This window comes from Nyctibius grandis, chromosome 6 (genome assembly GCF_013368605.1).
Source record: "Nyctibius grandis isolate bNycGra1 chromosome 6, bNycGra1.pri, whole genome shotgun sequence".
NCBI classification, from domain to species: domain Eukaryota; kingdom Metazoa; phylum Chordata; class Aves; order Nyctibiiformes; family Nyctibiidae; genus Nyctibius; species Nyctibius grandis.
This window is the reverse complement of record NC_090663.1, coordinates 4503059-4526841: the sequence shown is the minus strand read 5'-3', so window position 1 is coordinate 4526841 and position 23783 is coordinate 4503059. Positions and strand designations below refer to the sequence as shown.

The 23783-nt window shown below is 37.4% G+C and overlaps 1 protein-coding gene across 1 annotated transcript in view; it reads right to left on the bottom strand.

The window, feature by feature from the left end:
* CTNNA2 (catenin alpha 2) overlaps positions 1 to 23783 on the bottom strand; it is a 410549-nt gene that overhangs the window by 93499 nt on the left and 293267 nt on the right. The window contains exon 7 of the mRNA XM_068402626.1: positions 12738 to 12890. Coding sequence (XP_068258727.1) covers positions 12738 to 12890 — 153 coding nt within the window. The remainder of the gene's footprint in view (positions 1 to 12737; positions 12891 to 23783) is intronic.

Genomic DNA, 23783 nt, shown 5'->3' with positions numbered 1-23783 from the left:
TCACCAAAACACAATTTTACCTGGATTTTTATAACCTGTGTACTGTGAAACTATATTTAATGTTGAGATTACACTTTCATGCTAAAATCCTTTCCTTGGCTACTTACAAGTTTCTTAAGAAGTTGTCCTCAGGCTGTTGTTCCTCATGCTTGCTCTGAAGCCATAGGAAAAACTTCCTGGAACTTTGAAGAAAATCCACTTAATTATTTTATTTGATTTTCAGAACTCCAATCTTGGAAATAAAGCAATAAAACCAATTACTTTTCATGCTAAGCCATGAAATCAGTCTTCATGTATTGTCATCAGTATCTCAAAGGATTTTCTGCTGAAACGTGATCCACGTTTGTTATGTTATTCTAACAGAGTACTGAGGTGATTGGTTTTTGTTCAGAAACATACCTCCAAATTAAGGTATAAAACCCATTTTCAAACACTAAGGAAACTTGTTATTAGGATTATAGTATTTTACTCCATAATATTTAGTTATTTTCTGAATGATTTTAGTATTATTACTAGCGGTGCTGAGTCTAGTTGGAGGCCTGTGGCCAGCAGTGTTCCCCAGGGGTCAGTACTGGGTCCAGTCTTGTTCCACTTATCCATCAATTACCTGGATGAAGGGACAGTGTGTACCCTCAGCAAGTTTGCTGATGACTCAAAACTGGGAGGAGTGGCCGATACACCAGAAGGCTGTGCTGACATTCAGCGACACCTGGACAAGACAGAGAGTTGGGAGGAGAGGAACCTAATGAAGTTCAACAAAGGCAAGTGTAGGGTCCTGCATCCTGCACCTAGGGAGGAATAACCCCATTTACCAGTACAGGCTGGGGGTTGACCTGCTGGAAAGCAGCTTTGCAGAGAAAGACCTGGGTGTTCTGATGGACAGCAAGTTCACCACGAGCCAGCCATGTGCCTTTGTGACCAAGAAGGCCAATGGTATCCTGAGGTGCATTCTGTGGCCAGGAGGTCGAGGGAGGTTCTCCACCCCTCTACACTGCCCTCGTGAGGTCACACCTGGAGTAGTGTTTGCAGTTTTGGGCCCCCCAGTTCCAGAAAGACAAGGAACTACCGAAGAGAGTCCAGCAGAGGGCTACAAAGATGATCAAAGGACTGGAGCACCTCTCTTATGAGGAGAGGCTGAGAGAACTGGGTCTGTTTAGCCTTGAGAAGAGAGGACTGAGGGGGGATCTTATCAATGCTTACAAATACCTTAAGGGCAGGTGTCAAGAGGATGGGGCCAGACTCTTTTCAGTGGTGCCCAGTGACAGGACAAGGGGCAACAGGCACAAACTGAAACATGGGAAGTTCCATCTGAATATGAGGAGGAACTTCTTTACTTTGAGGGTGACAGAGCACTGGAACAGGCTGCCCAGGGAGGGTGGGGAGTCTCCTTCTCTGGAGATATTCAAAACCTGCCTGGACACAACCCTGTGCAACATGCTCCGGGTGACCCTGCTTTGGCAGGGGGTTGGACTAGATGATCTCCAGAGGTCCCTTCCAACCCTTAACCATTCTGTGATTCTGTGATTATATTTAAGTAATGAGGTATAGCAGATTTGCAGCACTATAGGTTTTCCAATGTCTCTTTTCCTTCACTAAGCTCAAGTTTTTACCTAGGAAGGTTATGACCAAGAATACCTACTTTCCAGATCCATATCTACATAAAATGTTGAATTTTTTTTGTTGAATCTATGGGTTGTCAATACGTTAAAAAAGATCATGGGTAACCTTTTCAAAAAAAAATCTACTCTAATACGTACTTGACATTCAGCAGCAGCTTTACAAGCACTTATAAATAACTTCACTGAAAATTCAGCCTAAAACCCTCTCTTCCCCCAACAGCTCTTCCGGATTCTTATTTCTCACAGCCTGCTCTGTGTCCATTCATAGCATCACCCTGAATTCTGTTACCATTTCCCTCATGCAATTCTGTAGTAAAAGCTTCCAGTAAGAGATGTAAATTTTGTCCAAACAACAAGTATCCTGAGGAAAACAAAGACATAGTTTATTTGACTCTGCTGGTAATCTTGAGGATCTATTTTGACAGAAAAATATTTTGAAGTCGCACAGGCCATCCAAGGCTTAGACTATAGGTGTGAAAACACAATAACAACAGTTATTAAACTTATCCAAAATGGCAAAAGGTGCATTTCATTACTGAAAACACCTGGAATTCCAGGAACAGACACAGAATATTGATTTGACAAGATTTTTTCATTCAAGTAAAGCCACAAAACACTATGCCTACAGGTATTACTTCCATTTAGCAAATGCTAAGAAAAAGTAGGACATTTTATGTTTGTACATAGATATATTCATGAAATTGCTGAAAAAAGAGGTGGTATAGAGATGAGTCACACAAGTAATTAAACTTCTGGAAAAAAAAAATGGCTTATGGGAAGAGACCAAAGGACCTCATTTAGCAGCCTAGAGTTTAGGAATTGTTGGATCAAAATTTCCAAGTATCTATGTGGAGAACTTTTATTATAGAATCATAGAATTGTTTTGGTTGGAAAAGACCTTTAAGGTCATCCCTGGGCAACCTGTTCCAGTGCTTGACATAACAAAGGTCTTTCTTATAAGAAAGGTCCTTCTTAACAAAGGTGGAACAATTTTTAAGGGCTAAAAAATATGAAATACCCATCTTTAGATTACAGATAAAGTAATAAACTTCAGTACTGAGGGGAATTCACTGTTGAAGTTACTTGCTGTAATTGATTATGGATTCAGTATCAGTGAAAGGTTTCTAATCAAGACTTCAGATGGAGGAGTTTTGGTCTTGCTAAATAATAAATACACAGGGTATTGTAAATATACCAAGGGAAATGGATGTAGGTGCCACTATGAACACTCAAACACAGTTTGTTGCAAAGTTGCCAGCGTACCCCTCTGCCACAGGAACTTTGAAAAGCCAATACAGCCAGTATCACCGACCAGGAACATTTAGGCAATAAGGATTATTTTGACTTAACAGCTACAGTCTTGGCATTGTAGTAGAAGCAGTAGGATATACCTATGATGGATGCATCATCACAACCACTATGCTTGTTAGAATCTAGCTAATAGGATACAGGAAAAAAAAAACAGGACAGAGTACACTATGAACCACACCTTGCCTAAGCTAAAGCAACACAGACACTCCTGTACAACTCCAGTGTATCTACGATACTAGTATTTGCATTTGATTATTGCATTTGAATACTTTGTTTTGGATTAATAAACTTTATTACCCAAGGGCCTATATTTGAAATTTTGCCATATATATCTCAATTGAAATCTTTTTTAAAATCAAAGCGGATACAACTTTTTTTTTCAAAATCATGAGATTTCGTGATTACAATTTCTTCTTTTACATCAGTTCAAAAAGCGATCATTAAACATGCCATTCTGTCCTCAAGTCTCTGACACGGATTTTCCTTGTGCATCTTCTGCTGATTTTTTCAGCATGTCTGAATGCTCTCCTTTATTTCTGACTCATTATTTTCTTGTAAATGCTCTTTTCAGTCTTCTCAGAAGTACTTACTGCTTGTACTGAACTTTTTGGCTTCTTAAATAGTTCTAGCCCCACTATCTCTGTCCTGCGTGCTAGAAGTGGTCCAGTCATGGGCGACAAATACCCCTTCTCTATAGTAATATAAGCTGTTTGTTTATTTCCTATTTTGTTGTGAGTCTGGAATACCTGTATAGCTTCTTGTATTTCATCCTTTCTTTTGTTCCTCACCATTCCTCTTATTTCTCTTAAATTTCATGCTCTGAGAGGTTTATTTGATTAAAGTCTTCCTTCTTACAGTGAAAGCTAAGATGTATATGTAAAAGCACAGTTCTTAATCGTCACTGATCGAAATATAACCATGCTAACACATCACAGAACAAAGGCCAAGATGCTAAACATTTTACACAGTAGTAAAATGTTAACCTGTCTTGAGTAGCAAAAATTAATCCAAACATACAGCTTCTGGAGTATAGACTGAAGTACTCTCTAAAAAAAACACTGGGAAAAGCATCAGTTATGGTAAGGGCTTGTTGCCAGAGACACAAATAAAACACTTTATAGAATAGGATATGAGAGTAAAAATAAAGAATGAGGGGTAGCTAGGTGTCTAGAAAATATCACCTTTAAATGACTAACATGCCAAGTATCTCATTCTCCCTGTCTTCAAAAGCACATGTTCCCTTCAGATGCCCACAGATAGAAGTAGGAAAGAAGTCTGCATTACACAACACATTGAGGATAGTCTCATGAAATGAAGAAATTAATGGAAGAAAACCATTCTGAATATTAAAAGCACAAGTCTTGAAGTCAACACAGTAATAAAAGAGCCTCACTCTGGGTTCATCTTGAAAACTTATCCAGTGCCCTTACTACATCTCAAAATGGTTGAGAGACAAGGAAGCTAGTAGAAGTCAGCTGTGGCACTAATTATATTTCTACCTGATATATCCTAACCAAAGGATCCTGTTAGTCCAAAGAGATAGGTTTGCTCAAATTAATCTCTGGCCCTTTTAGCTCCAACTGTGTATCTTATTACAGACCGCCCTACCTGCTCTAACAAATCCTTCTTCTAGTTGTGAGAAAGACCAGTCCATTGGAGAGGAAAGGGTAGTCTCATAAGTGATGCCCTGCTGACACATGAATAAAGCAAGTCAAGTCATATGAGTATCAGAAGGACAGGCAGTTACCATCTTATTTTATTAACCTCTCTCAAAGGTTAATACCACTTGATGAACTTCCTACTTCTAATCGCAATCCATTTTTTGAGGAAGATCACTTTCTTCCATGTTGCCAAAAAACTAATAGGTTCGTCACTGCAAAATGCTAGCAATAAATTTCATCTCCTAAGCGAAGAGGCTTTCATATTTGCTGCCTAGTGAAATGAAATATAGAAAAAAAACCCCAAAACCTAAAAGAAACTGAAGGTAGGTAAACTACATACCTGCCAGTATTGATTTCTAGCTGCTACAGAGTAGGCTGAGTAGTCATTCAGCTGAGAATTTTACACCCTGTTATCACACAGATGCCATGGATTCATCCTGACAATTTGAGAGCAATGCCTCTGATAACAACTAGTTTTACTTCTCTCGTTGATGAGGGAGTAATTAAGGAAGGCTTGTATCTGTCTCAGGAGCTTCCACTTACTTTCATCTCCTCCCTGATGGAAGAGATGACATGTCTGTAAATAAAAATCATGTCTATCAGAAGTGTTTACGTTCAAAGCAAAAGGACATTTAGGTTCCAGTGGCCCCTTCCACTAACAGGTTTACATATTCACTCCCTTCAAAGCAGTCTTTCCTATGGAAAAGCTAGAGGATGATTTCCAGCCTAGATGTTGTATGACTTCTTAGTATACTAAGGTTACAAATTCAAACAACTGGAGGAGCTAATTCCATCTTTTATGTAATCAATTAATTAAAATGGTACCAAGAGCTCTTGATTGTATTATTAACAAGTTTTAAACCATATAGACTGCTATGTGATTGGATTGTATGAGATAGTAGACATAAATGGATATTAGAGTTTGTAGGAGTCATTTTATTTTGGGAAAATGTACCACATGAATCACAGCACAGTAGCATTATCAGACTAGAGAAGTGAGTACCTAGTTAAGCAGGTGTTATTCACTAGAAAAGTATTTTTAAAAAATTACTCAGTGATTAAAAAGGGAGTAATTAGACTTTGTCTCTCTTACAGAGGCCGTAAATAAGCATGGTTAGAAGTTAATTATCTTTAAAAAAAATCAGCTCACTGGAAAATATTGGGAAATTACTAGGAATATATTTTTCTGCAAGAGGAAAACCAGATATTTCTCATGAAAATAATAATAGAGTATACAAAGAAAAGATATGTTAAAGAATTACGGCCAAAAGAGTGAAGAAGTGGCCAAAGTACGTTTTCGTTTGTAGAAAGTCCTCCTACATTTTCCAATGAGCAAAGCCACATAATACAGTAATTTGCTAATGAATGATAACCTATAGGAATCAGATAAAAGAACCAGCACAGCACTAGTCCCAAAGCTAGAGATGCATTCAAGTTGACATGGAGATTCTGAAGCAATTTACCACTCACTTTTTTTTTTTATTTTTTGATCTTTTACTCTCCTGGGAAGGGAAAAAAAAAAGAATCATCATTACCCACAGGTTGCTAACTTTATATAGCATTTGTTTATTATGTACATTACAGAAAGCTGTGTGAACAAAGAAAATTATCCCTCAGCCCTTTTGGTGTTGCTATGAGATGTAGAAGCTTAGCAATGCAAGAATAAAGGAAAGGGACAAATGAATAGAAAATGATTACTCAAAATATGCTAATAGTCTGTGGATTCTGGCATGTTTGTTTACCAGGGTGTTTATTATAGTGGGAAGAAATTTTGGAACCAGGACTATATTACCAAAGAAGACATCAGATAAGGAAGTTCCTCCCCTTTCAGTCACCCTGGATTCCTGGGTTTCATCAGAAATCTGCTAAGGGCAGTTGTTGAGGGATGAGCATCCAGGGCCTTCAGCATCTTCTGTAGCTAATTTCACCCATGCTTCCATGTTAACGATGCAGCCTGCAGATCACAGGCAGGTTCTGCAACTGCTTTCTCCTACAGCTGACTTTATAAGCCTTAGAGCTGAATCCATAGTGACTGAAGGCAGAGATGGCATTGAGATGAAAGTGATCATGAAAATGTAGACAGTGATTATTTAACTTTTTTAATAACCTATATTCTTCCGGGACAGGTACACAAGAAGCTCAAAAAGTCACAAAGCAGCAGTTATTTTTGTACCTCACCTTTCTATAAGGCAATTTGATTGCATTTCAGTGTTAATCTAGAAACCAGAAGATGAAACTGGCATAGATCACAGTAGACTACCAATATCCAGTGGCTAATGTAAGTGAAAAAAGCAGAGTAAAGAGTTCACCAATGACGCAGCATTACCAGAAAGTTTTACCCTGGAAGTCTTCGAGTTCACTTTGCCTCAAAGATATATACACCTCCAAGGTGAAGAGATGGGCTAACTAGATCTGGCTGCAGCAGGGACTCAGAAGAAATAAATGCAAAGAGTTCAAGCTTTTCATGCTCTCGTTGCAGATAATTGGACTCATGGTTTTAGCTATCGTCAATATACTCATGATGTTTACTAGGAATTAAGAACATCTGTTACCCATGCAGGGAAGAAAGGCCTGAGAAGGAAATTAAAACTAAAATGAGCAGATGAAACACTAGGACACAGAGGTAGCCTACAGCTTTAATTTCAAATAAAATCTCTCAACTTGAAGGGCTTGAATTAAACTAATCTATGACTTTCTTAACACTCCTTGATTAGAACCAAGGAATACTATCTTCTAAATATTATTTCTTAACCAGGTTAATGTGAACTAAAAGAAAAATACAGGAATAAAAGCTGATCAGTCTGTAAGAGGAAACCCAGATATGTATACATTTTTCATGATGGAAGTTGGATACAAGAGCTATGAAAGAGTATTGACATTTTTTCTCCATTTGCAGAAACAAACAGCTAGTTGTATACTCTGATAATGTAGAGATATGCACTTAAACAAAAGAAGAATAGAACATTTCAAGTGTGGACAGTATTTGTGAAATATATCAGTAAGAAAACTCTTTGTTCCTTGAACTAAAGTTGCAGAAATAAGCGAGACAAATTTTTTCCTCTTAGGCTTGTTACTCTGGGTTTTTGTCTATCTTAAATGAAAAGGCAACTCAGTTCATGAACTTATACAATATTTACAAAAGTACAAACAAAACATTGTTATATATTCTTTATGAAGATCACTAGTACCTCCTGAAAGTGAGCTAGAGTGCCACCCTGTAAACTGTCAGAGCTCCATCGATCTCAAGTGCATTGCAGATTTACACAGAAGAACCTCATTCCCTAAAAGAAAGTCTAGCTTTGTGTTTCTTAGGGACCAAACCCTCTGTATGCTTTTCTGAGAGAGATTTCTGGAACAAAAAAATACTGGGTTGGATATTAGTTCTCTTACTGCTGATGTAAATCTAGATTAAATTCACTGTCAGCCACCATAGTAAAATTTTCTTTCACATTTTTTCCTCTCTCCCCTCATTACCGAATCAAGCAAGCAGGGGTCATTGAGCAGGTCCAATTGCTTGTATTGTGTGCTGTGCACACTAGCAGTGTTTTTTTTCCCTCCTGTTGGCACATTTATGATGGGAAAACATACAATCAGTCTGAATTAGGGACGTACAAATAATACAGTTGTTGGAAAATGAAGCGTAGACCGCTTTGTGTCTTATAAAGAAGTTGAAACACTGACTTTTTTTTTTCCCCTTGACATTGTAAAAGAAAAAAAAAAACAAATGCCTAAACTCCCAAAAGTAACCCCAGTATCCTCTTCAAAGTGGCAATTACATGGTCAGGAGAAAGTTAATAAAGACTCCTTCAAGCCTAATGGACAAAGAGACTATAAAACAAACAGAAATGCTGCTGTTATGTTTCATCTGCTACAAATTACTATCCAACCTTGTGATACTATTGATTTGCTTGCACTATATCAAATTTTAATCACCATAAACCATTGCCTAACACAGTTCTTCCACTAGGCAAGTGTTCTTAGAAGATGACTTTGATTATTTCAGGTGTCTCTAGAAATCTAAGTTTTTATGCGATTAAACTGATAGATACATGTAGCCTCCAGAAAATTCTTCATAAAAATTAATTCATGCAAAATTGGTAAGGCACTGTCTTTTCAAAAGATTATTTTTAGATGTTTCAAATTTGGTGCTGCATCAGTTCACGCTAAAGAACAAAAATCCCCTTCATTCCAATTTTGTTGGAAATAAGTTTCAAGGAAGAATAATGCAACTGGATTTAACTCCTGTAAATGTTCACCGAGCACCAAATGGTGAAGCCCTTCCATAAAAATATTAAAAACCCTCAAAACTTAAATCATTAGTAGAAGTCTCTTGGACTTTTCCCTATCCTTGTGAGGATGGAAAGCCTGATTCAATCCACTAATTCAACTAGAAGGCCCTATAATCTGAATTTTCACAGCTCTTAATTAAACTTCAAACACGTTGTTGTTTCCTATTGAAAGCAACTAAACAGCTTGCTACCATGGCTCTTAAGAGTTTACTGGATGCTGAATTTCATCTCCCAGGAAAACTGGTTGGATTCAATAATTTCATTTTGCAAGAAACATTCCAGAGGACTAACAGTTAAACCAAGGAAGCTTTACTAAAAAGAATAATAAAAATTAATCAATCAGCTGCCACATGGTGCTTTGATAGATGCATTGAATAAATCTGAGATGATTTATCAGTCAAGTGTCTTTGTGCAGTAGGTATTAGAATTATCTGTCATTAACCTTATGCTACAAATGAAGGTGCCTCGATACAGAAGTTAAATGACTTCCCAAGGTAACATTTGAAGCTGGCAATATAACTCAGACATTTACTGACTTTCAATCATTAGAGATAAATTTTATACAAACATTGAAGGGATTCAGGAAGTAAAGATCATGACCTGGAAAGGCACCATCACTTCCCTAACTTCAGTTTCAGAAGGTAGAAAAGTTGAGAGATGACCGCTGAAACATGATTTGAAGAAAAGGAGTTAGCCTGGAATGGTACCATCTAAATTCTGTTTTATTTTATTATGTTTTTACCCCATGTATCTGTATGACAATTTGAGTCATTTTGGATGATTCACATCATAACTAAGCTGGGTCTCATTCTTGAGGCGCTCTGCCTTCTTTGATTCTGGAAGGAGCCTGAGACAAGAAGGCTTCTAAACATAGGTATCACAGGTAAAGTGCCTCAAGCTTCACGAGATGACACCTCGCTCTGTGTTTCTGACATACCTCATAGACAAAACTGGTTGTCAGTGGTTGTCTAGAAAAATGAGAATTCATCTTTGTGGTTATTACTCTCAAACAAGGCATATCATAGCAAGTCAAGTGAAAAGCAAAAGACAAAATGTTATGATAGGTGGGGAAGGAAAAACATAAATAATGAAAGCAGCTCTTAAGAGAAGATTTAAGTATTCTGCAATATGGACTATAAAAGAAAGTTAAGTTCCATAAGCCTCATTCTTACAGCATGTATTTTTGAAAATGTATTGACTATGCAAAGAAAGTTTTGCCATTTGTATCCATCAAATATCAAGAAATTCATTTTCTTTTATCAGAATGGTAAAAATGTAGCTTTTACATAAGTAAGTATCAAAACATGGGTTATTTTTCCTGACCTTTTGATAGGCTTTCTATTGAGCTTGGTAAGACATCCAAGAAATTCAGATTCTGATTTTTAAATTAATGATTAATTTTATAGAGTTTTCACAGTATTGGATTTGCAGTGCCAAATTCCTCTAATGTAAGCAACTGTAACTCCACATACTTCAGTGGAAATGTGTTTGCATATATTACCAAGCAATTCTGGCCCTGTGCCTGGGAAAGGATCTTACATTCCATAGTCACTTGATTATGTCTCATCTTTAAACCACGTTTTACTATTTGCAAAATACTTGACCCACAAAACCATAGAAGCCCATCTGCTAAGATACCACTGTGTATCACTAAGTAAAAGTGATGAAACTTTTAAGTGCAAAATCTAGTGTACATGGGACATAAATCCATTCCAAATATTTATTTTCTTCTGTAGTCTGAGGAACCTGAAAGTTGGGTTTCAAAATTCCACTTGCACTAGAAATTAATTTCTTCAAGATACTTTTATTATCCCAAACAGAAAGAATCCTTACAAAAAAAGGGCTAAGATCCATCTAAAAGAACCCATCCTTGAAAAAGAGTAAGGATGGACCCAAAGGCTAGTACCAGATGTCACAGACATACAAGAACCAATTAAGGATCTGCTTCTAATAGTCTGGAACAACCTAAATGGAATAAAAATGTTAGGTATTAGGGCTAAGACATCTATTGTTACCATCATCATTGTTGTATCAGTGGGGTACCTAAAGATGACCATATAATGTTCAAAATCAGTAACCAAACTCTAGTTTGGTCTAAAGCACAAGACTAATGTAATGTTAGGCTTGTAAAACCAAAGCTAGATAACTACAACCACTCTCTTGTTGGGTTTCCTCCAGTTGATGGTGGGTTGTTGTTTTTTTTTTGTCGGGGGGGGCAGTTAACTATAGCCTTTAAAAGATATTTTTCCTCTGTTTATGTCACTACCTCTTCTTATCTTTTCAAAAGGATCTACTTAGTTATTTTTCACTTTCTAATAATGGTATTAGACCTGTAATTGCAACACTGTTGCAAATCTGTGGAGGAGGGAACTGCTATAATACTAACCACATACATTCATTGCGTATTACCTGTAAGTCTACAACTCTGACTGCCACTAAAATATAATTATGAATATTGTGGAGGGGTTTTCTGTTTGTTTGTTTTTTTCTCTCTTTACATACCTACTGGCTATTTCCTTTTTCATTGCCACTGCTCCAGTCACCAGGAGGCACTAACAAATCTTTGCGTCATACAGAGTGGTCAGGACTGAAAACTGCTGACAGTCCTGTGCTCCTCTTGCAGATAACAGTAATAAACCTTACTGTATTCAGCATTGTACAGAAACCATCCAGAGCTTTCAATCCTGGGACCTACCTTTAGGTGCCTACAAGTTAAGTACTATACCAAACACCTGACTCCCAGACCCTGAATGAGGTACCTTGACTCCCTGTTTTGTGCATGGGAAAAGTGACATGCTCCAGAACAGCACCTTACTCCCACTAAAAATATCCTTCCACACACATATTTTGTCAGGGAACTGTCTGGCTTTAGTCAATAGTAACCAAGAAACCCTTACTCCTTGCTTCAGCTCAGATAACAGAGAATTAGTATGATGACTGGTTTAAGAACAGAAGCCATTCAAAGGTATAGTTCAATACTTGTCAAATCAGTAGTTCCTTAATAGCATTTTCCTCTGCTAAAGAACACATGGCATGGCTAGAGAGAAATGATGTTGCAAAGTGGCTACATATTCTTCAAAATAATGGTAGTACGGAGAAGTCAATAATGCCACATAATCATATCAAGCGAATCACTGAGTTATATTTGTCTTCAAGAAATGCAAGCATTTTTCATAGTTCCTGTTCTGTTAAAGGGCAAACTGAGATGAATATTATCATTACTTTATTAAAAGTCCATTCAATGAACATCCAGGTTTCAATCACTATGTTTTATACACCTCATGGTAGAATAGAGCTATTTCAATATCATCCTTGAAGACTTGAAATTGTAATTTGTTGACTTTACACAGTATGTCTCTATGTCCCTTCAGAAAGAGAAGATACTCTCTCTATATATATAAAATACAGACCTTTCAAGAGTAAATACAGAAAAGGCATAGCCTTCAGACCATACATCCTTTTCCCTCCTTTAGTTCAGACTGAAAGCTTGTAAATCTAGAGCAGCCTTTGGCCAGTACCAGATACAGTATTGTGAAACATCTGTTTGGCTTTTTACTTAATAGAGATTAAAACCATCATACTGTTAGTAAAGCTGAACTGAAACTTACTTCTTGTTGCTCATGACTTTTGACAAAACACTGGAAATACCATTTTTAGCTTGCTCAATTGCTTTAATGAATGACTAAAATACAGCACGTGCTCCCCTCTGCCAGTCATCCAGACATTTGCTGTGCAATCACTGGGATAAAGTTGACAAAAACTCCTGAAACGTGTATTACAGAAACACTACCTCTAACTTCTCAGCTTCTCCTAGAGAGGCAAGATGGAAATCTAGCTGTGTCAGCAACGTCACTTACCTCAACTAACTTGTTGGCATGTTCACGGAAGACCTGAGCGTACTCCTTCACTTCTTTCTCGTTACCGCTTTTTGCGGCCTCAATGAGAACCAGCAGTGGCACATTGGTCTCCAGGAATGAATCTGATATATGATCCATTACTGCCTTCCGTAGCTGTGACAAAAGAAAGCAGACCAGTAAATAAAAGGAGAATTATCAATATACATTCCCACTGTATTCATTGGCTACTTATATTTAAGCATTGCTGTGTCGCATCTCACAGCACTCCATGGGAGACTGGGCTTCTTTCTTTCCTCCAAGTTATGTCTTTGCAGAAAGCATGCAACTATCAAACACCTAAGGGCCTAGGCTCTGCAAAACCCTCCTGAGATTCGTGCTGGCATACATCTAATCCTACCGGACTGAATGGATCTATCCAGGACAATGGTGATTACCCACACAATACATTGCAAATTGATGAGAACTGAAAGCTGCACACTTTAAAAAACAGTTCAGCTCACTTAAAAGCCAAATATGGATTAAGGAGCTTAACTTCAAGCAACCATTAAAAATATTAGCCTGAATATCTCTAAGCCTCTTCTAATTCCTGCACTGAATTGTATTCTATGCAATAATGAGTATTTCGTTTAGCACAAGCCCTGTGCTTTGTATTCTCTTTCAAATACCTCCAACAGGTATAAACAGAAAATCTTTCTAAGGGTTGTCCAGGTGGATTAGAAAACATACTACAATTTATTCCAAAGGAAAAAAAACACTACCTTACAAGTTACTGAAGATTAAACACCTGTTATTTCATAAAAAACATCTGTTTGAAACAATATTACTGTAAGAATGATGTCACTAACTTCTTCTCTACCTTGCTAATAACCACTAATTAATGTCAAACTTCACTAAAATTTGAAAGACAGTCAGAAAGATAACTGAGATCTTAAGTAATTCTTCCTGGAAGCTTAATTGTTCTATAGGAGTATGGATCAGGAACATTTTTAGCAGGTTTTCTCCAGCTTTTTGGTTGTTAAGAATGAAAAACTGTGGAGTCAAACACAAGCTGGGAGCTATTCAGCCTGGAGGTCTGGTTAGCCATTAGTCTCCTTAAATCATGCATTTTTAGTTAGATGAAACATCAGGAAAGGTAATTTTCTCTATTTTACAGTCCAGACAAGAAAGCTCTAGCTAGACAAGGTGTCATCAAAACACCCAATCATACTGAAAACTTGTATATTGTTAGGCACTGTAAATACATGATCCAAGACGCATTTGCCACTTGAGAGCAGCAATTGTCAGCTCTGTTTGAATAAGGAGAAAGCTAACTTTGAATATTCCCATTCAGTCCCTGAGCGGTGCAGTAAAAACAAGCCAAGCAAAATAGCATATATATGTGTTTGCATGCAGTATTCTTTATTTCCATTACAACTAAAGCAGCAAATGTATTAAGAACAGCAATTCTTAGTTCCCCTTAAAAATTAATCCTACTCAGATTCTACCTGGAAAGTATTTTTTCACTTCCAAAATGACTAAAGGCACTCAGAATAGCTACCACAGTAATACATACAAACAGGAGGAAAAAAAGACAAAAAAAAAGAGAGAAGAATATATCAAAGAGACCTGCCAGCAGTCAGGAAGCTGGTGTGTGGTAGCTACTAGCTATCACATTGTCACCTTCTACTCTTTCTTTGTTTCTCTCATCAATCTGCTGATACCCACTTGCTGCCTCTTATTTTATTCTTATATTGAAAGCTCTTTCAGACCGTCCTTTGGGTCTGTTTGCACAGGATCTAATACAATGAGATCCTGATCTGTGAATAGTTTTCATAGGTACCATACCAACACAAAGATAAACACTAATATTGCTCCAAATAGATCAAAGCATTGCAAAAAAAGAAAAAAAAACACTAAGATGTTAAGTTTCAGACAATAGTGCACCAGCATAGCACTCTGCATTATACGGCTGATAGATTTCCAGTCACTATGTATATCAGTCCTTCCCTATTAAATGAAGGGTTTCATCTATAGCCAGCATTAAGGGAGACAGAGTGCCAGAGAGGCTTCATCTCACATTTGCTTAATCACCCTCTGCACATGTCCATCTCCCAGCACTTGCTGAGAAACTCTGCTCCCAAGTTAGATGCCTCACTTTACTACCTACAGTACCATGGTCTTTCTGAAGTCTGCAATAGGCCAAACAGTAGCGTTTCCAAAGGAACGCACAAAGGTTTTAAAAGTCCCACATGGCTTCCACCTCATTCTCAGGAAAAATCCTTAAAAATTCCACTTGCTGAAGTTCAGTACAAGGGTTGATAAAGCCTACTGTCCACTGCATTGAAAAACTTACTTTAAATGTTAAATGAGCACTGACATTTTCCTGTTTATATTGTTCCATAAGGAGGTACCTGTTTCAAAGTGTTCTGTTCAATGAACAAGCAATTCAATTTTTAATCAAGGTTAATGTGGTATTATAGATCCAATTATAACAATACGCCCCATGGAACTGTAAGAAAAATCTCAAGATGTTTAAGTACACAGCTTATTTTCATTGGTATTAAATACCTTCAGTCTACAATCACATGTCAGAAATCAATAAAAAGGACAGTAAAAGCATCACCTAACCAGCAATTTGGGGTTTACCATTGTAAATATACAGGAGAGTTATATCTGAATCAAAATGAATGAATAACCTGACAGGAGGTTGTAGTGGGGTGGGGGTCGGCCTCTTCTCCCAGGCAACTAGCAACAGGACTAGAGGACATAGCCTCAAGCTGCACCAGGGGAGGTTCAGGTTGAACATTAGGAAAAATTTCTTCACATAAAGGGTTATTAGGCGTTGGAACGGGCTGCCCAGGGAGGTGGTGGAGTCACCATCTCTGGATATATTTAAGAAATGACTGGACATGGCACTTAGTGCCATGGTCTAGTTGACACAGTGGTCTTAGGTCAAAGGTTGGACTTGATGATCCCAGAGGTCTCTTCCAACCTAGCTGACTCTGTGATTCTGTGATAAAGTGGATATCTTGTTTCTAATGGTAACTGTATGTTGCCTTCTGCAGTTCAGAGTTGGAGCAGCTGAAAAAAAATCTGAATTCTGACTGTCACAGGCTTGATAAATATAAAATTAACAAATTCTATTTTTCTATGCTGTGTTAATCATAGATGTCAGTAGCATATTTCTGACCCCTCATGTAAACACACATTATAATTTCTTTAGAAATTGGTTATCTGAGTTTTAGGACGCCCTTGCATTGAAGTTGAAAGGTATAGTTAACGGTTTTTATATACGCAGGAGAGCACAAATTTTGCTATCCATCACCACAAGCTATAAAGAATGACTTGACAAAATCATTTGTTAAATGTGACAGGAGTATGAACATAAGACATTCATCCAATAGCTCAAATGGATACATGACAAGGTAATATTAATTGCACAAGACAAGACACTTAAAAAGTATTAGCTCAGCATTACCAGTCTATTTGATCCAATTAGGGCTATTCATCAAGGTAAATAACTACTAGAAAACTAATCTTGTATGTTTCTCTGCATACTGCAACAAGGTCCAGCCAAAGTGATGGCTTATGCATCCAGAGATTTCATATAACCAACATCAGTTCAGAAGGGAATGGGAGAAGTCTGTGACTTGAATTTAAATGGTCATAAAACATGCAGTAAAACCATGTCAAGTTTTATTCTAAAACCAGTACAAGATCTTGCGCTTGTACGTAGATTAATAAATGTCTTTGCAATGCCTTAATTTACCCTGCATTCTGATGTAAATATTGTGACACAAACGATTACTCATAAGACAATGCTTTAGCTTTTTTTCCTCCACTGAATTTTTAAGTTAGAGGTGACTTCAAAGTGTGGGTAGTTTCCACTACATGAAACTCCATTCGTTAGAGGAGAAAGCACATTAAATAAAGGTCTTGCTTAATTCATTTTGTCACGAGAAAAATGTTATTAATTAACATATAGCTAAAAGAATTGCAAGTTTGCCAGACCAGCACAAAGATATAAAAGGAAAACATCAAGACCTGCAAATATTTATAAGTATGAATGATGCACCACAAGGCAGATTTTATGTCTTTCCAGTTCAGTCAATTTAGTCAGTTTATGGTGCAGTCAGTTACTCTTTTTGATAGCATCATGTTCCACTGTTCTAAGCACTATTTAGGGCTGGTTTATCATTGTCGATTCACAGCTATAATTGAGCTCAAAGAGGTTAAACTGCCCACTGAAATGATGTTTTCCATGGCTATATAACAATTTTAGAACCAAAATGTCTCAGTGCTACTTACAGTCTAGTAGAGAATTAAATGTCTAATCCTGACACTGGAAGGTAAAGTCACAGCAGGAGATTAATGACTCTAACAGATTGTTAAACTTTATAAAGACTGGCAGTGTAAAGCTATCTGTAACAAAAGTTTACCAAGGAGTATCTTATTCACCATTTTCTATTTAACGTGCACTACAAGCTGAACCCCACTTCAGTTTGCAGCTGCAGAGCACTCCCAAACAGGTATTAATTTAATTCAAAGAGATGAAAATAAAAGCCTTCTTCACTGCAGTTAAAGTGTGTCTCCTCCAATATGTTGTGAAATTGAGTTCTGGAGAATAAGATAGAGACCATTAGAAGCTACTGCAGTAGAGTGCTAAAGAGAAAGTCTCAGATGATTCTGCACGCTACAACTGATAAAGATGTGACCAAAAAATGTTAGACTGGGGGATGTGAATGCTAATGCCAGTAATTATGTCTTGATAGATTAAACAGCAAAAAGATAAACATTTATAGCATATATCACACTTAGACACTCAAACTACAGATTTCTGGAACATACTACATAACAATATTTAAGATTTGAGTCTAAGATAAAAACTCAGAAAGAAATGCTGTCAAAGACTGATCATACTTATTCATATATTTTTCTCTGTGTGAGTTTTCTTCTCTATAAAGAGAAACTTCCCTGAAGTCAGGAAAAGACTGGGGATGACTTAACTAATGGAGAGTAAATTGAAGTTACAAGCTTTGACCAGAAATTTGAAAGAGAATAAGACACATACAAAAAAATTTCCTTCTAGTCATAGGTCACTACAAAGGACTCCTCAAAATGGTATATGGCCAGAAGCACATAAGAACCTAGTTACCAAGTACTTGGGTACTTAATCCCCATTGATTTAACTTTTTTTTTTGAGGGGTGAGGGTGGTTTATCAATTTTTGTGACTTAAAAAGTTTATACTGCATTTTCAAAAAAAAAACATTTTTCAGCAAGCCTCGGACTTGCTAACAACATTAGTAGAGTTACATAAAAGCAGAGAACAATTTATAAGCTTGGGGGACAGACACCCACATACCCCCTCCAAAGATATGAGTATTATCAGGGGAAGAACCCTGTCTTGTTTCTTGTCTGGATAGAACAATAAAATCCTAATGCCAACTGGAGTACTGGTTTAGTACCAAATTTTATTATTTCTAATAATAAAGAATGATACAAAGCATTACAAAGGTAGAGAACAGCACAGAGATTACCATTAAAAATGTTGGAAAAACAGGACAGAAATACAGGTAGGGACTAAACAGTCAGTGGCAAGCATCAGTGAAGTCAGAATAATCCAGACACGAAAGACAGTGATTAACTTTCACATTCTGTATGACCTGTGAGAGTAGAGTGGTGACAAGGAGAATATGGAAGGATGAAGTTGCAGAACAGTACATTACATGTAGGAACAAAGAAGACGGGAAAGAATTTAGGAGGTTACCCCAGCAGAGAAGAAAAAGGATGGGACTTTTGAAAAATATCCTTGTGAAAACTGAGGAGAACTGTAAAGTGTCAAAAATGTCACCAAAACTGCAAGCCTAGAGGGTCTGATGCAAAAGATGTGTGACAAAGAGGAGGGTAAGGAGTAAGAATAAAAATCATGGATTAAATCATGGATCAAACGTCCATGGAGCAAAACGAGAACGACAACACATTGTGCATCTTCACGTATTGCCTCAGGCTATGTTGAAATGATACTTCAATCAAGTAGAATGGCTTTGGAGCTTTATGTTTTTTTATAAATACAGTAAATAAAAAAAATAATTGGAGACAAAACTGTTTTGGGGAGGTTAAATAGCTATTTGGTCACAAATGGGAAGGAAGCTGTGATTCTCCCCCTCTACTCTGCTCTTGTGAGACCCCACCTGGAGTACCACGTTCAGCTCTAGGGCCCTCAACATAAGGACATGGAGCTGTTGGAGCGAGTCCAGAGAAGGGCCACAAAGATGATCAGAGGGCTGGAGACCCTCTCCTATGAGGACAGGCTGAGAGAGTTGGGGCTCTTCAGCCTGGAGAAGGCTCCAAGGAGATCTTAGAGCAGCCTTCCAGTACCTGAAGGGGCTACAGGAAAGCTGGAGAGGGACTTTTTACAAGGCCATGGAGTGATAGGACGAGGGGTAATGGTTTTAAACTGAAAGAGGGTAGATTTAGATTACATAACAAGAAGAAATTCTTGACTGTGAGGGTGGTGAGACACTGGAACAGGTTGCCCAGAGAAGCTGTGGATGCCCCCTCCCTGGCAGTGTTTAAGGCTAGGTTGAATGGGGCTTAGAGCAACCTGGTCTAGTGGAAAGGCATCCCTGACAAGGTTGGAACTAGATGATCTTTACGGTCCCTTCCAACCCAAACCATTCTATGAATACCCTTTGTACCATGATAAGCATGCATAGTTAGAGCCAATAAGCTTTAAAGGGTTAATAGAGTAAGTGCTCATGTGTCACACTTGCATTCCCACCTACCCCAGCTGCAGGAACAAGCTGGTATACTAAACATTATCATCAGCTTCTCTAAGACCTAGAGATTTAGCCCCAGTGAAAGCTGATAACAGCTGTCTTTGGTAGACCTACTGGAGTACCAGACAATGACTGAAACAAGGTTAAAAATTGATTGTGTTCTGCAAAAATGGATTTGTCATCATCCTTTCCCAGAGTTACTCAAACTCACAAACTGATCCTGCCCCATGGACAGAGATGATTGATTTCTGATACTATCAATTATTATCCATACCTTTCAAAATAGCCCTTACTGCAACGAGATCACAGCTTGGGTTGTTTTCTTGGGTTTGTTTTGTTTGTTGGGGATTTTGTTTGTTTTATTCTTGTTTTGTTTTTATTTTGTTTTGTTTTCTTCTCCTTTGCAGTAATTTCTACAAAGAAAAACTGAAAACAAAACTTTTGATATTTCTGATTGCTTAATAACAAGTAACATTAAAGACTTTTTATAATACTTTAGAAACAGTGTTACTGAACAAAATTAATGTCAATTAAGAAACAAATGCGATGTTGAAAACCTATTTGGAAATTAAATTCTATGTACTTTGCCATCAGCTCATAAATCAATTAGGAGGACAGAATTATAGAAGTCTTTGGAAAAGGACTGTTTTCCCCTACATTTGTAGCATTCCCTACCTCATGCTACTGCATTGTTGATAATGAACATCAAAATTTGAAGTGGTCTTTATGAATCCAAGCTTCTATAAGTTTCTTTAGCTGATGTGACTACAGGTCATTCTCTGGCTAACACTACAGAACAGTGAAAGCTTCTTTATGTAAAACTATCATCAATAGAAATTTCCTGGAATAGGTTTTTGTGTTGTTTTTTTTTTTTGTCTTGGTTTGGGTGGTTTGGTTTTGGTTTTTTTTTTTTTTGAGTAGCAGCATTACACACTTCCTTTGAGCTTCTCCCACATTTACAGTGTCTCTCATTAAAAAGAGTTTTTAAAACTCCATACTTGTTTCTCTGCAGTGGATACAGAGCCAGGCATCTTCTAAAGTTCCTTGAGTGAGTACAAAGATTTGTTGAAATATGTGAGCTTTTATGAAGATTCATTATTTGAGGAATAATAGACAAGCTACGGGCAGTAATCTACTCTAACGCAAAATAGCTGTCACTGAAGATTTGCCTCTTAATTCCTCACAAGCCACTTTGAAAGGCCAACCCTCTGTGCTCACAACTTCATTCGTTAAAAAAAAAAAAAAAATCAAGTCCCTATTTCAAAAAGCAAAAGCAGCTATAGTTACTACAGTCTTTGGTTTTCGCCAGACAAAAATAATCCATCAGCAGTATTATGTTGCAGATCAAAGTTTCCTTCATTTGATGAAAATGTTACACACTGTAGCCTTACACAAAACTACCTGATATGGGTATAGTTTCCTGAAATATGGCAGCATATGTGCATCAGTAAACATTATGTGTAGAGTAAATTAAACTGAGCCTTATAATTAGGCAGTAAGGAAATTACCGCAGACCTGAAAGAGTAAATCAGCAGCATTAAAACACTCTCCATTTCCTCTGAAGCACTTCAGAGCACCATAAAAACCTCAATGTCACAGTGAAAAACATCTAGAAGAAACGCATTTTGAGGGAGACAGAGACACATGCATTCAAATAAGTTCAAGTCAAAATCACAATTAAGTGCAATTTAAATAACAGTTCATTGCCTCTAAGTTTTTAGATCAGATTTTTAGACATGTTTCTAAAACTCCTTTCCCAAAGTAAATACACCAGTTAGTCTGTCAAATGGGAGCAGACAAAAAGTGGCTGCGGTATTGAACAGCATGCCAAGGGCTTTCATTTCTTTCAGTCCAAGCTGGTGAAATTCAGAGTATGCCTATTTCTGTTGCTTTAAGGAGTGACTATAAATTCAGAGGAAGCTGAAAGAGCAGAGGACTTTATCAACTGGAGCATTACTAGCTCTGCTTTATAACCCAGTAGTACAAGAGACTCTTGTCTAATACCTTTGTACAAGTTGCTAGAGAAACCCAGTGAAGTAGTACTGATGCACACGCAATGCGGCACACCCATATTAAATGAATACAAGAAATAAACATGTACTGCTGGCACAGAAAGAAATCTGTATTGGCATTTGATAGAGTGCTTTCAGAAAGCCAGCTTCCACATTTCTGTAATCAAGAGCACTAGAGTCACTGCAGGTGAAAACATAACCTATTAAGCAACATGGAAAAGGTGATGAGTTTCTAATGAGAAAGGGCTGATGCTGCAGGCAGCCTTAGGTTCAAAGATGTTTAGATTGACTTATGGCTGGCTCCCTTTAAAAAATGCCAACATTTTGTCAAGAAGCATTTTCATGCAACAAAATAAGGCAGTATCACCAATCACACTGCACTTTCCCTTGGGAACAACTGATACCTCATCTTTGGTAATATAACACAACCTTAGCAAGGCTCCTGTGGATCATCTGTTTAAGTATGACCTTGCTTCAACTTCACCTTTACAAAGTAGATCTTTAGTAAACATTCATGCAAGGCTAAATTTTTAAGTTACAACCTTATTGGATATTCTGCTGCTAATTACTTGCATCAAGTTTTGCATCTTCAAAATGCTGTATCAAGTTTTTACAAATTCTCACAGTGTTATGTGAGCTAGGTAAGGTCCACAAACCTCTCTCTCTGTGTTTTTAGCCCTCCTTAAATTATACAGATCTTAAAGTAAAAAAAGATTTTATACCTTAGCCAGTGCCCTCTTGTCTGCCACAAAGGGCATATCAGAGCCTATTTTTAGGGTAATGAGAGGCAGAGCTTGCTTCCCCAGCCCTCCAAGAAATGCACATATTGCTGCAGTTTTGACTGGCTCTATAGCTTGAAAGTAAAAGGATTATTTACACAAACCTACCTTTAGGCTCCTATCTTTTGGGTGCCTAAATTAGGAAGCAGTTTGCTCATGAGTCCCTATATATGAAGAAAGATGAGCTTTTACAAAATATGTCCTTGAAACCCCAAACCACCTTCTGAAGGTGAACTCTATTGACTGTATAGGAGATTGAAGGTAAACCAGCTTCCTTATATTATCACCCAGTTTCCATACTTGACATCAGCTGGTGTGAATTCTCAGGGTTCTCTTTTTTTCTTACTCTTGCTCCCTTAATATGAGTTTTTATTTCTTTGGGTGTGCTGTTCAGGGTCTCAAAGGTGCTCAAAGGAATAGGTTATCTATCAAGTTTAATTAGAATTAGGTTCACTTTTTTCTTCTGAAGATCTTAATTTTGTTTTGCTTTCTGAGCACTCGTACTTCCCTTGGGCTTATATCTTCATGTACAGATGCTGTGTACCTCTTCAAGCTGGTACAACACAGAATACCTAAGTTGAGGCAGCTTCACCTTCAGAAGCAACTTTACTTTGCTGTGTTTCAGATTTTTCTTCTAAAACTGGACAGTAAGCCTTGCTTGTCTTCATAGAGCATTTTAGAAGGGAGAGAGGATAAACAAAAAAAATAAATCAGTAAATCATGATTCAGGGCAGCATGATCTAATTTCTAGGTGCCGCTGGCCCTCCCTACAGCATTTGACAAGTCACCTGGTCTGTATATGAGACAGTAGCTTGGCTGCAAAATGATGATGATAAAATATGTTCTTTTGGAGGGGGTTCTGTGTTTTCTTCAAAGTGTTTACATAATGTGAAGCAGCAAGCTATGTATATACTTGAAGAGAGAGAGATTTAAGTCCACAGATTGGAAACATCATATAAGTGTCTATCCATAATATAATTTGCATTGTATGGGTTAGCTGCAATAAAATCTGTTCCAACAGAACACATTTTTTCAGTTTTAGATGTCCCTTTAGTCTAATTGCATGAGCAAATATTAATGTTTTTTATTCTGAGAGTCTCTCTAGAGTCTACGTCAATTTTTGGCAGGTTTCAAAGTGCTAAACATTTTCTTTTTTACCGCAAATAGCGTTCATAAACAGGAGCAATACAACTTAATCTAAGTGGAAGTGACTGACATAAAGAGCAAATGGAGATACGCTGCCTCTCAAGAGCTAGAAAAAAAAGATATGACAAATGAGCCTAAGAAAATTATGAAGCCTGTTTCTAATTCAAACTGTTGTGACCCATATTAAAGTACACAGAATTGAGAGTACTTCCAGAGACTTATGAAGTAGGTAAAAACTGAGTATGATCAAGAAGTTCTCCCCAAGATCTTTGTTTTACCAAAGTTCACAGAATCACAGAATCAACCAGGTTGAAAGAGACCTCTGGGATCATCGAGTCCAACCGTTGCCC